The following is a 17738-nucleotide window of genomic DNA, read 5'->3' on the forward strand; positions in this document are numbered from 1 at the left end:
CCAGAGCACACAACCCAGGAGAGGGAGAGCGAGTAGCATCAGGAGACAAGTGAGGGAAACTGGGCAGGCGTGCAAGGGCCGGCCGCCTGATCGGCTTCCGGGCGGACTGTGGCCCATAAGCTCTGGGTAGACACCAGAGAGACAGCAGGACGCAGGCCAGAGAGTGGCCTTGCTGGACCTGGCGGGCCGACACCTGCTCTGCACAAGTGAGTGGGGGCGGGGTTTCGCATACCACCTACATTGAGCCTCCCTTTCCAGAGGTCATCAGACACATTGCCGACCCTGCAGAAGAGCCACTGCCACCACAGGCGGTGGCACACAGACACTGGGTTCCAGCACAGACATAGCGGTGCAACAGGTGTGCAGGAGCACTGACACATTCGACATGAAGTATTGTTCAGTGAGAAGAGCTGCAAGACTGGAACAAAAGTGTCGGCAGACGTGAGAAGACGTGAAGAGCCTGTTCCTAGAGTGTCGAGCGCAATAGGTGGCCGCTGGCCTGAGGGGGAGTACAGATCAAGACCCTCACAGAAAGAGCAGAGAGACTCACGATAGCCAATAAGCTGGACACGAAAAAATTGCATTTCAATGGCATGGAAATGCCAGAAAGGAAGAGATTGACAAACCGTCATGGAGGCCTATGCACAGAAAGAGGATGTTAACCTGAAACAAGGGGAACAAGCGGGTACATCCACAGTGATTGCACAAAAAGGTCCCATTTTGGCAGCCATAGCAGCGTTGAAAGCAGCACTGGAATACAAAATTGACGCAGTCATGGTGGATGTGGACCTACTCCGACAGGATGTGAGGGCGCTGGCGGACCGCCTGGGAACAGGTACAATATAACACAGCAAACCTAGCTAGCGCACAGACCCAACTGGTGGACTTGATGGACCAGGTGAAGGTTCTGGAACACTGTGTGAAAGATGCAGAAGGAAGAGCCTGCCAAATACTTGGACCCCCCAAAGGGGAAGAAGGTAGAGACCCCACGAAATATGTTCAGAATATGCTACTGCAGGAGGTGGGCTCAGATGCGTTAACGCAGGAATTCACGGTCGAAAGGGCGCACAGATCGTTGATGAGGAGACTACCTACGGGCACTCCCCCAGACCAATTATAGCCAGGATCTTGAACTATAAAGACAGAGAAACAGTGCTTGCCTTCTCTAGAAAAGGAGGAATTCTCGTGAGACGATCCCCAAAACTAGCAATATATCCTGACTACACTGCTCTGGTCCAGAAGCGGAGGGCACTGTTTGGCTGACCAAAGAACTGCTGAGGAGAGCGGATTTACGTCACATGTTGATATATCCAGCCAAATTGAAGATATTGCACGATGGGAGATCCCGTTGTTTTGACAGTACAGGGGAAGTGCAATTCTGGATGGATGCACAGGGGATACCGCAACTTAATGATGCACCATAACGAAAGGTCACCTAGCGCAATATGGAACCAATTTTGGGTGCCAACGAACAACAATAGGCTGGAATGTGAGGGTGGAAGAACATGGTGAAAAGGTATGCGAGGGCATAAGGAACTGGGACGTTGCAACACCAACTAGGTGCCCACAAGAAGGCTGCCCTGCCCGCGGGCGAATGCCCAAGTTGAAACTTTAGACGTCATTTTCGACTTTAGGCTGCCGCACGTTGCCTGATGGAGGTGAGCTGGGAGCGAGAGAAGCAGCTGTGCCTGAGCGGGAATATTACTGCTGGGTCACTGTATGGTTTGGTAAAGTTTCTTTGGGTTGTTGGTGAACCAAAAGGGGAAAGGGAAGAGGGGGGAGGGAGGAGGGCAAACAATGGGAAATGTTGGGGGGGGGGGCATTATCGTGTCCGATACAAGTGGAACCATGAACATTGGGTATTAGGTGAGAAATGTGTAACGGTGAGATACAACAGTGAATTGAATCACCAGGGCGAGATGAGACATGAAGGGGCCTCTAGGCAGACCAATGGGGCGGTGGGAATCAAGATGTAAAAGACCTAGGGGCATGAATATACTCACCTGGAATGTAAGAGGCCTTAATAATTCTGTCAAGAGACTTCGAACACATGCCTACCTGTCTAGGAAGGGTGTGCAGGTAGTGATGTTGCAGGAAACCCACCTACGGCAGACCACCAGGCCACAATGGCAAGCCTTTCTTGGCTTATGCACGAGGGGTCCTCGTTTGGATTGCCCCACCAGCAAAAAGCAAAAAAGGGAGAATGGTTGTACACAGATTGTGGGAAAGTAGGGAGGTCTGCTTTGTAAACGCATGCCCTGAATCACGATGCCACAGGGTTCTTCAGCTCGATGTATACTAGGTTGTCCATGTATAGACTGGGGACATGGGTGTCTTAACCCTGTGCTGGATAGATCAGACGCTAAACACAGGAAGCAGGCGCTGCCGGACAAAACCCTCAGCGGCCTGCTGCAAGATTAAGATTGGCAGACATATGGAGGAAAAGGCACGGGAAAGAGAAAGGCTACTCGCAGTTCTCAGGCCTGCAAGCGGATAGACATGTTCACGGGGGAATAAACATTGAGTGACTTTGTGTACATAGATTATGAAGCTAGAATACTCTCAGATCATGCCCCACTAATAGCAACATTGCAGAGCACGGCCCCAAGACACTGACTGCCCACCTGGCGCCTCACGGTGGAAGCCCTACAAGACGAGCTGTTCCATGACCACTTGGGAACCCAGATAGAGTGCCTTAGCATTAACACGGGAAGCATAGCACAGATAAGTATTGTATGGGATGCATTCAAAGTGGTGATGCAAGGGAAGGCAACAGGGAACATGGGAGGCCTTAGGGCGGAAATACAGAAGGCCCTGGAAGACATTGAAAATGAGATGGCAGGTCTGGAAAGCGCAGGGGGGGGTACTATTGGAATCGGGCAGCTGGTAGAATTGAGGCAAAAATGTATGGGGCAATGGGAAAAAGCTAGGACGTCTTGTCTTTGCAAAATAAACCCAAAACCTGTATGCACAGGGTGACAAACCGGGGCAACTGTTGGCGTGGCTATGCAAGCGCAATGAACCGAGAGATGGGATTAACACCATCATGGAGGAAAAAGGGGATTTAGTTAGTACCCAATATGAGATCAATGAGGTATTCACGAAATTCTACGAATTCCTGTACACTGACGAAGGGGTAGAGAGACAGGGACGTAGATGAAGCATTGGGACAAATAGCCCTGCCAAGACTCGGAAGACCAGGTATAAGAACTGGACGCCCCCCTGACGTTAGAGGGGGGGGGGGGAGTAATAAGAGACCTCCCAACCCCGGGACCAGATGGGCTCCCCAGGGAGTTCTATGAAGCATACATAGACGTACTGGCGCCCAGATTGATGGGTGTCTTCACAAAGGCATACGAACTGGGAGTGCTACCCAGTAGCCTGAGGCAGGCGACTATCATACCTATTCTCAAACCGGGCAAAAAGCCACAGCACTGTGGACCATATAGGCCCCTTTCAATGGTGAACCAGGATAGTAAAATCTTGACGGCAGCCTTGGCCAACAGATTAAAGAGACCAATAGGGGACCTCATAAATGCAGACCAATAGGGGACCTCATAAATGCAGACCAAACGGGATATGTCCCAGAGCGGAATGCCACATGGAATCTGCGGAGGCTACACCATGTCAGAGACGTTACGAACGGTCTGAGGAAAGTGCTGTGGCTTCATTAGACGCAGTCAAGGCCTTTGACTCAGTCCGGTGGGACTGGATGATGGCCACCCTGGCACACTTTGGAATTGACAAAGTCTTCCTGAAATGGGTGAAATTGATCTACAAGAGCCCGGGGCTCATGTGAAGACTGTTAGATTTCTGAAGCATGGGAAGTTCTGCAAGGCACCAAACTGAGCTGTCTGTTATCGCTGATGCTGTACATCCTAGCATTGGAGCCACTGGCTGTGCTCCTTAGGAAGGAGTGCGCTGAAGCAGGAATAACCTTAATGTGTACCACCCAGTCTATCTCCCTGTATGCAGACAAAATACTTTTGTAAGTAAACGGGCCAGACGAAAATTTGCCACTCTTGTTAGATGTCATTGACCAGTTCACCAGGTTATCAGGGATCAGAGTAAACCGGGAGAAATCCTGTCTGTTCCCGCTTGCGGGACTTGGAGACCTCAGCAGGCAAAGCCTGCCCTGGATGGGCCTCCGATGGGAGACCAAAACATTCCACTATCTAGGCATACATGTGTGGCATGGCCCGGAGGCCTTGCACAGGAACAATAAACAGAAAGCTATGGAGGGTGTAGCCAGCTCTGAGGTTCTGGAAGAGGCTACCCCTTGGAGTGCCGGGGAGAGGGGCTCTCCTGAACATGGTTGTACGAAGCCCCACCCGTCTTCTATATTACTTTGTCAACGTGCCATACAGCATACCGCTGGCCTTCTTCAGAAATCTAGACCTGCTGATGAGGGAATATCTGTGGGAGGGGGGAAAGAAATAAAATTGTCCTGAGCACTCTGCAAAGGAACTATGATGCAGGTGGGATGAAGTGCTGCACTTCGAGGGCTACTACCTAGCGGGGCAGTTGCAACACAAGGTGCGCTGGTTAGGAGACTTAAGTCGCACAGGACACCTTGTTGCTACAGCCATTGCTGAAGCGATATTTTCTGAAGGAAGTACTGTGGGTGAAGGAGCTGGCCTTACAGAGACCGTCCTAGCTATCGCTGCTGGCTGAAGATGTATGGTGCAGAACTTGGACATTTAGGGGCAGCCCAGATCCCTACTTGGTACATGTCCCCTTGGCAGGGATCATTGATGAACAGCGAGGCGCACTAGGACAATATAGAAGAAATGGGGACTACAAAGGAGTAGCCACAGTGGGGGGGATTTGGTAAAAGATAGTAAAATACTACCCTTTCAGACCCTGGTTAGCGAATATGACGTCCACGGGGGTCTGTTTCTGTTGTTTTTGGGTATGGTCAAGAGAATTGAGAGGAGATGGTTGTGTCGGCAGAATGAGGAGGGAACCAATAAGAAATTAGATGCCATGTATGACATGGCAGAAGGGAGGGGGGACAGGGGCATATGGTCTCCGGGATATTACGTGTTTCTGAGCGGCTTGGGAACAGAGCTGAAGGTGCATGGCAAATGGGAGACAGACATGGGTAGAAGCTTTACAGACGCAGGATGGGAGAGAGCACTGCGTTACACTAAGAAAGTATCGAGGAATGCTAGATTTAAACTCGCCCAACTGTATGTAATACACAGAGCATACATGACTCCACATAGGTTGTCTCTCGTACCGGGACAGGGAGACCGGACTTGCTGAAAATGCACACGAGAAGGAGCGGATTTGATGCGCATGTTTTCGGGGTGCCATGTAATCCAGACATTCTGGGGAGACCTAGCGGAAAGGGTGGGAGGCATGCAAATGCAAATGTGGCCACCGGAATATTGTTTACTAGGTTTGTTCCCCAGGGGTGGGAGGCAGGATGCACACCTTAGCAAGTTGATGGATCTGGTATGTGTATTAGCGAAACGTAGGATTGCCATGGCATGGAAATCAGCCGATGGCCCTAGAATAGAAGCCTGGTGGCCGGTCCTAAGACAATGGGCATTAGCGGAGACAGCAGTGTGGCACAGAGCGCTGCAGAGGGGAATGCACGAAAGGAGTGACGGAATCATAGCATGGCACACTCTAAGCAGACAAATTTCATTGAAGCTATTTGTTTGGACGAAGGTCAGTCACAGCACAGGCAGGAACCGAAGGGAGGGGGTGGTGCACAGACCGATTGGCAGGTAGAGTTGCGGGAAACGGTGGTCTGATGGGGAATAAAAATGGGGAGCAATGTTAACACCCGTGGGAGATGATTGAAATGCACTGACATGGTGAAACTCATCTTGTACTTGTTTGTTCATAAATAAAAATATGTTGCAAGTTTTGACCCTTGGTTTGGTCGGTTCTTCAGTGTCCTGCAGTAGTTAGTTTCTGTGATGCCTTTCTTATTTATTTATTGTGTTTAGCCTACAAAATAAGCTTTTCACAAAGAAACAATCGTACACCACAAAACAAGAAGAAAGTCCTTAAATCTTACAAGACAAAAAAACATTACTACAAAGAATTAATGAAATTTCATCAAAATAGAAAAAGCTGTTCAATTGAATTCATCCATGAACCAGAACTTAATATTCAGCTATTTTCCCAAGAAATCGCATTAAAAAGCATATAAGGGCAGAATTAGTTCACCACATTGCCCCACGTGAGCCTAACCCATAACATCTCGGTCAGTAGCGCTGCACCCAGGTAACGTAGCCACGGTTCAGCAAACACGGGACAAGCCAGGACAAGCCAGGACGATGTGGTGTGTTTCCACTACGGTAGCCTTACAAAACTTGCAATTTAGTGTTGGTTACTTACTTGTCCCACTTTGAGCCCCTTTCCAAAGTCACAAATTGATTCAAATGAAAGCGCAAGTATGCGCCCCAAATCTTTGGTCAAGGAAATAACGACACATAAATAGGGGGCTCAGATCGATTCCTTCTAAACTTTGCATATTCCCCGTAAAGGGAGACTTGCCTAATAGATCTGAGGTTTCAGCCCAGTCAGGAGAGGACCCAATCCGACGAAGAATCTCACACATGGTTGTCTTAAACTGATTTGGGGTAGATGCTGATTGGATTGATGACGACTCGCCCAAGAATTGGTGCAAGGGTGTCATGCGCCGCTTTCTCACCTGGCGTCTTTGGCCCCGCTGCCGCTTACGGACTTCCTGATTTCCGTCACGCTGACGCTACGTTCACTAAGCGGTCTAGTCTTTTTCCGCTAGGGTGACCGTAGCGTTATTTAACCACTCCTCTCCCTGGGTTCAGCGCGTTGCAACCTTCCACGGTCAGCTGCTTTTCCTCGCGGCCGCGGTCTTGCTACACGCTGTTTTCCTCTTGCTCCTCAAGCCTTTCCTCTTTCACCTCTCTTACTCTTCCCGGTCCTTCTCCGGTCCCCGCCTTCAGTTCTCTCCCTCCTCCCTACTTTTCCCTCCTTCGTGCCCGGCTTTCTGCCTTTGTTTACTTTCGCTTCCGGTGTTTGCTGGAGTTTACATATCCTGCTGGGTCTTGTTGCTGCCTTCTCCCATTGTTCATCTGCCCAGCTGCCATCAGGATACCTGCCGGTTCCAGGGGTTTTTTGCCTATTCTGGCTTTTTACCCCCTTTTTGTCCCTCCCGGGAGTGGGACACGGTCAGGGCGCATTTACACGCTCTCACTGTGGCTTCCTCTTGTGGGAGACACGCTCAGCCTCGAAAAAAAGAAAAGGACTACACGGCACATCGAGCGCTCAGCCCAGTTGAGGAGGATTTCGACTCCACAGGTGAGGAGGTTGAAGAGATAAAAAAGGGTACTACAACTGTATTAGAAGTTGGTGCTGACAAAGGGGTTGTTAGAAGGGTTTAACATTTTGGTGTATTCGACCAACTTCCTCCAAAAGGCTCTGGCTGCCAAAGAAATGAGTCCCAGCTCGTGTCTGACAACTGCATTGGGCACAGAGTTGTTCAAGCCTACAGTTCTCTTCCAAAGTAGACCCTGAAGTGTGTTAAGTGATGCCCTTAGCTCAAAGGGGACAATACCCAGACCGCATAGGACTACAGGCTTAATGTTCTCGAGGTAGAACCTGATCAGGGGTACCAAGGAGTAGTGACACAGTTGTAATTGCATTCGCTTCATTTTGGCCAATAAGGCAGTAAATCCCCCCCCCTCTAAAAGATTTGTCCAGGCCCCCCTAGAGAGGTTATTAGTGAGGTTGAATCCCAGGTACCTCATTGATGACACCCTTTCCAAAGGCTGATCTCCCACCTTCCAAATAAAGTTTTTAGGAAGTTTTTTAGTGGAAAAAATAACTACCCTGGATTTTTGCCCATTCATTTTTACATTATTTTGACAGCGTAATGATGGAATAAGGTAAATTTCTTATGGAGGCCGATTGGAGTCTTATCAAAAAGACTAACATCAGCAAAAGCCAACCAGTTTAGAATTAGTTGACCGTATTTGTGGTTCCCGCCTCCCACAAAGCTGCAATATCCGAGACATTAAAAGTTGAAAAGGGTTGGAGCAACCACAAAGGCCTGCCTAAACCCCATAAAGGTAAGGACCGGGGTGGAGGTTGTCCCCTCCCTTGTCAATCTGACCCTTAAATATGATTCGCTATGCAGAAATGCCAGGAACTGTGTGGCACTGTCCACTGTAGTTTACTCTAGAGGGTCTCAAGGTTGGGCCCACCACCTCCTTTTTTGTTTTGTTTTTTTGGTGCTGCCCGTTCAGGTGCTTGGTACCCCTCGAGAGGCTCCTGTGTGCTGTTCTCTTCTGTCCGTTGCTGGTGTCTATATTTCTCTAGAATCGATCGCGAGAAACTGGCCAGCATTTGGTAAAGATATGGGGTGATTAGAGTGGTACCATTTTTCAATCGCACGTGCGCATGGAGAAGGGACAGGACCAGGGCCCTCCCAACTTCCACTTTCCCCCTCTGTGGTAGGACTGGCCCTGGCTTTCACTCTGCAAGACCTCCCAACCCAGACTTGGAGGGGTCGCAGTCCCGTTTTTTTACTGGGTCTGGCTTCTGACCCGTCGCAGGTATGAAAGTAGCCAAACAGCTCCTGGACTTTGTTTGGAACAAAAGTAAATTGATACCATCGCTCAGGAAACACAAAACACCAGCAGGAAAAGGGGTCTTTAACCTTCCAATTGTGGAAGGATATTACCAGTGTTGTCCTTGGATTGTCAGACAATCGTGCCCTTTCGATGATCAACTCAACTGGGTCAAACTTCAGATGGAAATGTTAAAGGTTGCTGCAACCAAATTACTCATCTGTCGACACATCCAGTACATCTATGTATTTGAGGTAAAGTCTTGAAATTATCATTTAGTCCAGCAACTGTGACATTCTGAGAACAAATCGAGCAACACCATAGAAAAACCCGAACACAGATTTTCAGGTGCGGGGGAACCCTAAATTGGTCAGTTTAGATTGGTCGTCTCATAAATACTGTCTACAGAAATGACAGAAATCTGAAGTCATTCAGAAAATGGAGTTCAACTTTCACCTTTTCAACTGAGGTCTGAAATCCTTTGCCCCTACTTACGAGACAGAAACACTCATACAATGATTCCATTTATCTGATAATATGACTTTACCTGTCTACGGGCATAATAATCTCTGGAAAGGGAGTAATCTGTTAGTTTCCCAGAGAAGAAGAATCTCTGTAGGAGTATTTTGGAAAGTACAGACAAGATTGGAAAATGGAACACTCCTGTGACGTTGTGGAGCATGCCTCGCAGACTCTCCTCCATAGTGATCGTGAGCCGAGGAAAAACCAGGAAGTCTTTCCTGTAGGGACTTTCTTCTAATGCATTTGTGTTGTTTTTGGGTTGCCTAGGAGACCGTGGCTCGAGACGAGGAGAAGGAAGGCGACGGTTGCAGCTGGGCGTACTGAGCCGAGAGGAGGAGTAAAACAACGGAGCGACCGGAGAAAAGATGTATGGGGAAAAGAGTTTCGGAGCAGCCGAGAAAAGCTGAGGGAGGCGAAGGACGTTGATGGATTTCTACCGGCGCCGTTCCAAGAGGAGCTGCGGGAACAAAGGAAGCACAGGACGAACAGCGACGATCGCTACCGAGTACTCCCAGCATAACGAAAGTCAGATACTGGGGCTTGTGACGCCCGATCGTATAACGAATCATCTGAAGGTAAAGAGAAGCCATAAAGAGTAATGAACTGATTGACATCGGCGAAGGGGGTTGAAGTCAATACCCTATCACTAGACGAATGCTTTGATGAACTGTCCTTCGAACGACTGTTTGATGTGAACGAATAGGGGCGTATGAGAAATCTGAGGCGATCGTTGTCGCCGTGAAATTGTTGAATACCGCGCCGTTGAGCTTCCATATGGAAATGAGCGTGTTGCGCTTACATAACGAACTCGGCGCCGTTGCGCTTTTGTAATGAACACAGCGCCGTTGCGCTTATAAATGGTTGAGGCTTAGCAAGGGAGAGGAGAGTGATCAAAACAAGAGGAGAGAAGCAGAAGTCAGTGGCCCACATCTTATTCAACTGAATATTAAAGAGATACCGGAGAAGCTCCAATCTGAGGCACCTTCCTGCTGTGACATAAAGACTTAAACTACAGGAGGTTCAGGAACAAAGAGCAGAATAAGGCTATGAAGTTTAAAGATATAGGAAGAGATGGGAAGGAAGATATAGAGGAAAAGTAGTGCCGGAGACTGATAAAAGCCATAGAGCAAACAGGGAAAACCTCTCTGAAGAAACCAAGACTCTAAAGAACATTATTGACTCTTACCTGTACTTACTTTCAAATCACATCCTGGTCCTGAAGCCGGGAGAAGCAGAGAAAAGACGTATCCTTTTCAATACAACATAAAAGAGAAAAAAAGTTAATGTTAATAAAAGAATTGTGTTCTCATTGTAATCCATACAAACTTTACACTGATTCAGAGTCTTATTCATATCATTCAGCTGCATTTGGTACATCACTCCTCACAAATCTGGTCCAACCAGGTTAAGAAAATCCTGAGTTCACATTAATTTACAACACCGAAATGAACCACCAGACCATATTCCTTACAATGCATTGGATGCCGGTGAGAACATCGAAACTTAAATTAAGACAGATTATTGCAAGTCAATTAGCATATACCTTTCCATGCTGTATAGCTGCAAGAAGACTGCTCTGTTTTAGGTTAGTTCTTCAAAGATTCAACTTGACGCGAAACATCTCAATTGCATTGAATCAATTATCTTTTAACAATCCTATTTGGTGTTCTGCTAAAGCTCCTCTAGAAGTTCATACAGGTAGAATCTAACGATTTAAAAACTATAGACATAAAGCCAAAATGTCCTTATGTACTGCACTGGAGTTCTAGATATGATGCTGGGAGTCCTCCCAACCTAGATGTGTTCTTCACTTATAATTTTAAGGGAAACCATCATTTGTAATGTTTAATTTATAAGTGGGGGGGAAACTACTAACAAAACTTGTTTTTAAAAAGAAATTAGTATTTAAGTGTTCAGTTTTTCTTATTCTTTTCAAACTGATGAGGGGGCGAAAGGTGCGAAGAGCAATTTGGCACTGGTTCTACACCGAACTTGTCCCAAAAAGTGGGGCTGTTTCTAAAGAATTTGTTTTTAGACATTTTACTGGAAGTCTGGCTTCAAGCAATAACAAATGGCTATCCTCTGGAGGCGTGATGTATTTGTCAGACTTCCTCATGAGAAATATTTATAGTGCTGCAGCAGGCAGTGAAAGAAGATTTTGGAATTTTACCAGTGGCTTATCTGGACTGAATGAGGTTCTGACTGCTGAAGTCTACATGGTGTTTCTCTGCAAAAAGCTACCACTCTGCTTACCCCCAACTGGAAGCAAGCCAGTTTTTAGTTTTATCTATTAGGCAGCGCTAAAAATGCCTTTTATAAGTAGGCTATTGGCATGGGCAGTAAAGATAGGTGAGACCTGCGATGTGAGAGGCGCACATCATGCGGGTATTGTTTGGTTTTTACCCACCCATTAACTTCCCATGCTAGTGCCTATGACAATTCTCACCCACTACCTGCTAAACCATGCACAAAAGACACACCCCTAGGAATGCTTTGAGCAAGTAAACCAACTCTTGGTTTAATAAAATGCCTTAACCAATTGTACCTTCAGTCGCTTTGATTTGTAAGCAATGTGTGCGTGTCTTTGCATATGTGCCTTGCTCTGAATTCATGGTAAAATAAGCACTGCAAAATTAGGTTTTGGCTCTTGTATAGGTATTTGTCAGGCACATCAAAAATATGCCCAGGTACTAACTCAATTTCCCAGCTGTGGCCATCTTATGGCCAGGAAGTACTGTTATGGCAGTGCCTAAAAGAAAATGCCTGTCCCATGCCTACCTACAAGCGAAAACTGTTGGCTTTGCTGCTGCTTGTTTTAAATGCTGGGGACGCTAAGACAAAGGGTGCAATAACCTCAACATGTGCTGCTCTGCTTTCATACTGGGGCCTTCATTGGGCTAGTGAGAACACATGGCTAGTACTTTGATTTAATCCATGTGATTCAAGCGGGCAAAGGGAGAAAAGCATATGAACCTTCAGATTACGTCCAGAAAATGATGAGCTCAATTTTCTTTTTTTCCCATTTCTTCCCTTCCCCCACTTTCTTCTCCACGAAACAACTTTCACCTTTATGATTGCTCCACTCTTGGACTAGTCCTGGCAATCCCAAGTACCATCCAGGAAATATGCGCAGTCATTTAAATGGATGCAGTGCATATATTAAGCCCCCCCGCCCCCTTTGCAGGATTGCCCGAGCATGTTCTGTCATAGAAGCATGTGGCACGATTCCAACATACACACTATCTAAATGTTTGATTGTTAGATCTGCTGACCTGCCACCTTCATCCTTTCAATCCCATGGTGTCCTAGCAAAGGGCAACAATGCTAAGGGTATGGTCTGTTTAGCCCTGTTAGGGCATTGGATCTCCCCAATGCCCCATCTACTTTCTGTCTGTCCAGTCGCTCCTATTCAGCGATTCACCTCCATGAATGTAGTTTGCCTATCCATGATCTGTCGGCCACTATTTTGTGTTTTTAAAATTCATTGTTGGTGCTTATTGAGAATGCCCGTCCTAAACTTCACCACATTCTTTAACTTTGCAAAAGCATCCTATTGTACCTATCTAATTTCCACTGTAACCTCCCCCACACTACAAGCCATGCTGGCACCTCCTTGCCAAAGCCTCTAATCTTGCCTCTCTGCAACAAATATGCCCTTTATTTCTCTTCTAAATCAGAACAGCCCCATCACTCCTATCCTTGACTCTTCCTGCGTCTTTCATTCCCCTGTCCCCATCTCTGTCGCTGCCTTTTTGTGTGGTCATTTTTTCCCAACCTCTCTTGAATGGTCGTCCATCATTAGGCCCACACCTTCTGCTCCCCCATTGACTAGTTTGCCCCAAGGATGGTAAAGATGTTTGCACCTCTCGCATGTTACTTTACTCCCCCTCTTCAACTTGTCTTTCTCCTTAAGAGTATTTCCTGCCTGCTTAACATGGTAACTGTAATTTTCTCTTTTCATTTATTCGACATACGTCCTAAAATGCAAGAAAAATACATAAACAAATCATCACATGTTTAAGAAAAATGATCATAGATTACTGCATTCATATTAAGACATCGTTCTGCTCAATGTTACCACATCAAGGATAAAATAAATTGAGCAGACCATTGTGAAAATCACATATGATAGCAGACAATCGGCCTGAGCTAATTCAGATTTACATGTTACTGCAGTCAGCCATGTGTGTGTGTGTATATATATGCCGCCACGTTTAATGAAGATCAATTTATGCATTGTAGTTTTGCTTAATCTTGGAATATGTAGAAAACATCCGGCTGTTGGCTCAGGCAAAAGTAGGAGAGGAATGCAAAGTGCACTACTATCTATATGGGAAACGCTAAATACCAATGCAGACTCTGTCAACTCAGCACTACACTTCTTGATCTCTCAGCAACCTTCAACACAGTCAACCAGTAATAGCATCTACCTCGGAATAGCAGAATACCTCGTAAGGAAGCTACAACAAATTCAGAACACAGCAGCAAGACTACTCCTGAAACTCGCTAGAAGAGAACACAACACCCCAGCATGAAGAACACTGCATTGTTTACAGTAAAAAACCAAAACTCTATGCATAAAACACAGAGCAATCCACGTCCAAAGAACATAATTCATGCAGGAAAAAAATCACTGTCTACAAACCAACACTACGCTCCTGTAACGACATCTGCCTTGAAACAAAACAATACGCGAAACAATTTGGGAATCGGCATTCTCCTGTCTGGCGATAAACCTATGGAACCTGCTCCCAAAGGAAATGCGAACAGCAGACAATCGCCTACGATTCAGGAAGCTATTAAACACATGGCTTTTTAACGCACCGTGCCGAAGAAATCCCCAAAGAGAGAAACCCCACCAATGCAATGCAGGAAAACACTACGAAACCGGACCACCCAAAAAAACATCCAACGCTAATCTGAAAAGGAACAAAATAAGCCAAATGCCCAACCCAGACAACCCCAGCTAATAATCTTCCAACACCAGTCACAGCCACCACCTAACCCAGTCCTTCACCACGAACACCCAAACTGCAGGCACTCTACCAATTCTCCACAACACCTAACGCACATCAAACACCCGCTTCCAACCACACACAAAATCTCACACAATGACAATCGGCTAAAACCATACCAGCACACAGTGACTGTTTTTTCTGAACTGAAGCTACCAACAGCCCATCAAAGCTCTTGCACTTGTCCTTCTGAACCCTAATAACTAACCAACCCAACCCCCTTCCTTTTCAGATCCGCCTGAGGTCCTGGAGACCAAAATGGCAGCGGTGAAAGTCACAATAACATCACTTAATAGCAGAGCTTCATTAATAGTCCAGCAAGTGTCTGACACAAATCGGTTTTTACATAAAATATTCCCAAGTATCGATATTTAGGGCACAAGAACAAAAAGATAATAACTGGCCTAGAGGCCTGTGGCTGAGCCTCACCATTTTGCCAACTATCGCCTGTTTTTCTCCTCCCTAACTGTTCTAAAATCCTTAAACCTCTTAAAAAGCATCCCTCCGACATTAACTCAAATGAGATCAGGACAGTCTTCAATCTTAATTTTGTAGCCAGTGTTCTACTGAATCAGCCCTCTCTCACATAACTTTCTTTTCTCTGCTTCCAACTGTAAACTATCATCCATTCTGATGGTAGTAGACCTATTGGCTGCCTTTTGATACCATGTAGCGCTCAGTCCTTGTTTTGCCGCCTATCTTTCTCCTCTGTATTGCTCCAGCTCATGGAACACAGGCACATCTAATCCTACCCCTCTCCCTCCTAACGTGCCCCTGAGCTCCGTCTTTGTCTCCCTACCTTTCACACTTTACACCTCCTTACTAGGTACACACCACCTCCAACCTAACTGATAGCATAAGGGCTTAATTCTGCCACCCATGTCCTCTGCAATCATCCCAGCACTTCTCCCTCTTCCAAACGGCCTCCATGCCAGTTGGCTCCCAATTAAAAACTTCAAATTTCTCCTGCTTGTTTTAAATTCTCTGCAAGGGCTCACTCCACCATCTCAAGCTAGTCCAGCTCAGGCACTTGCATCGCTAGTACTCTCAAACCTTTCCGTACCTCATCCTCCTGTGCACCCTCTCACTTCCGATCCATCTCCTTTTATGCCTCATCACTCTCATGCTCCTACTATCGACTTACTAAAATCATTACTACCTCCGAAATGTAGAAGGAGCACACTCTACCTTCTCCCATGTTCTCCTACCAATACCAAACTTTGCTGCACTGCCTAACCAGTGTATAGCCAGTCTCCTTGGACCTCTGCAATGTTTTTTCTTGTCCTTGATTTCTGTAACATGTAAAACCTGATCAGCCACTGGTCAGTTAATCTCTTATACTAATGCACAGCACCTGATGACCCGGAGTTGTCCCACTAACTGTTGATTGCTTTGAGTGTCTTTGGGTGACATAGGTGTACCCTCAATAAATGAGTAAAATATACATGCTACATCAATTCCTCAATCTCTCAAACATTCCATTGACTAATGATGTTCTTTTGTTATCCTAGGTCAAAATAAAAGGCGCGGACAAGCATACAGACCAAGAAGGCCCATGTTCACTGATGTCTGAAGGAGAGCAAGACACTTTCTATTTGCTGAATATTTCACTGTTTACATATGAGCCTAAACATGTTTTGTCTTATTACAACTGCTAATAGATAATAAAGAAAATGGAGATAGTTGGAGGAAAGCCTTTGGCCAAGCGCCTCTAATCACCAGCCGCCTCACTGGAGGCCCTAAGTGGAGTTTGGAAGGGGGCTGGCAGCCTCGGACCTACCATGGAGAAAATGGCCCGGGTGACCACTGCCCTCGGTGGGAACACCATTACGGGTCGGACTATGTTCTGCCACCTAGATGCCCCTGCCAATGCCATCAGTGTATGCCGAGATGCTGCCCAGGTGGTTGTTGCTGGTCGGAACATTTTTAAAATATATTCGATTGAGGAGGACCAGTTTATGGAGAAGTTGAATCTGCGGGTGGGCCGCAAGCCATCACTTAACTTCAGCTGTGCTGATGTGGTTTGGCACCAGATGGATGAGAACCTGCTAGCCACGGCTGCCACCAATGGTGTGGTGGTGACTTGGAACCTGGGAAAACCGTCTCGAAACAAACAGGACCAGCTGTTTACTGAACATAAGCGGACTGTAAACAAGGTATGCTTCCACCCCACTGAGGTGTACATGCTACTCAGCGGCTCACAGGATGGGTACATGAAATGCTTTGATCTACGGAAGAAAGACTCCATAAGTACCTTCTCTGGTAAGCGAGCCTCCGCCAACTTCGTCATTTGCCCAGTGCTTGGGTGATTCAGAAATTAGCACACACAAACCCCTGATATCCTCCCTTATCCAGCCAAACTGCCCTGTAGCTGCATTAGAAAATTGAGTCCTGGGAGGGGCATCTGAAGGGTTTATTTCGGTTGATCTTCTGCAAGCCGAAGCAGATCCCCTTTTGTACTTTAGATGCTAAAAAATAAAATCACACAAACGGTCAATGAAAAGAGTGGTTGTTAAAAATGTATGGGCATTTGTGTGTGCTTTAGAAATTACAACTTCACATTTTTGATTTTCTGGTGTTTATTTACTATGCACCCTTACCTTCAGAATTGCACAGAGTGGGTCAGACCTTCCCATGGCACTAATATGTTTGAATTGAACATGTTTGAATTCAACCTGCATATGATACACCATGCTGCATAATGTGTTCAAACTTCTCTCCTTCGGAGTAAACCTTTAAATACAGCGAAAATGCTGCAGCATCAAACCAGTGTCGACCAAACATGCTTATCCCTTTCCAGTTGTGTAGCGTGAATGCAGCTAGCAGAGATCAAACATACCAGCAACGTTATACTACCCTTGCCACAGTACAACAGGACTGGACAAATCCAGGTCATCAACATAGCAGTGAACATTTTCTGGACGAGCATAGCTGTAAGGAACTAGCCAACCCATCTGCAGTTTCCCTTTTCTCTGGATTGGCTGACCTCCTTCCTTACTGGCTGCCCTTCCCAGGTGCTCATTCTCCTCCTCCACCACTCTCTACATTTGGTGTTCCCAGGGCTCTATTCTCTCGCCTTGGCTTTTCAACATCTACCCAGCACCTCTTGCTCACCTGATCTGCCTTCTCTCGTCATTTCCAGTGCTACGCAGATGACCCACAACTCTTCAACATCCCCTGTTCTTACTCTTCCCCCACCCTCCCACTGCATGTCTGCTATTCAGTCTTGGTTCTCCTCCAATGATCTCTGTCTTAATGCCAGTAAGACCGAGATCCTGCCTATTGGGACATCTGCTTCCTGCTTCTCGCTTCCCTCTTGCACTCTTGCCGCCCTCTATGGGCTCACCTCCCTCTCCTTCCACTGAGGCCAGAAACCTTGGGGTCATCTTCGACTCCTTTACTCCTTTCCTCCTCAAATCTTGGACCTTTCCAAGAAGGCCCACTTTCATCTTCACCTCTTGAGAGGCATTCTTCCTTTTCTCAGCTTCCCTACCACAGAAGCTCAATGTCTCTAGAGCTCTTGTCCACTTCAGGCTAGACGACTGTAACAGCCTCTTCCTCGACCTCCCTCTTCACTCCATCCTCTTCAAGTAATCCAGAATAGGGCTGCGAGACTCATCCTTGGCCT

The 17738-nt window shown here is 46.7% G+C and overlaps 1 protein-coding gene across 1 annotated transcript in view; it reads left to right on the top strand.

Moving 5' to 3' along the window:
- WDR24 (WD repeat domain 24) overlaps positions 1-17738 on the top strand; it is a 199894-nt gene that overhangs the window by 8977 nt on the left and 173179 nt on the right. The window contains exon 2 of the mRNA XM_069647019.1: positions 15622-16372. Within this exon, the coding sequence (XP_069503120.1) occupies positions 15892-16372 (481 nt within the window). The 5' untranslated portion in view covers positions 15622-15891. The remainder of the gene's footprint in view (positions 1-15621; positions 16373-17738) is intronic.

This window comes from Ambystoma mexicanum, chromosome 2q (assembly GCF_040938575.1).
Source record: "Ambystoma mexicanum isolate Mex_15411 chromosome 2q, UKY_AmexF1_1, whole genome shotgun sequence".
Taxonomy (NCBI): Eukaryota; Metazoa; Chordata; class Amphibia; order Caudata; family Ambystomatidae; genus Ambystoma; species Ambystoma mexicanum.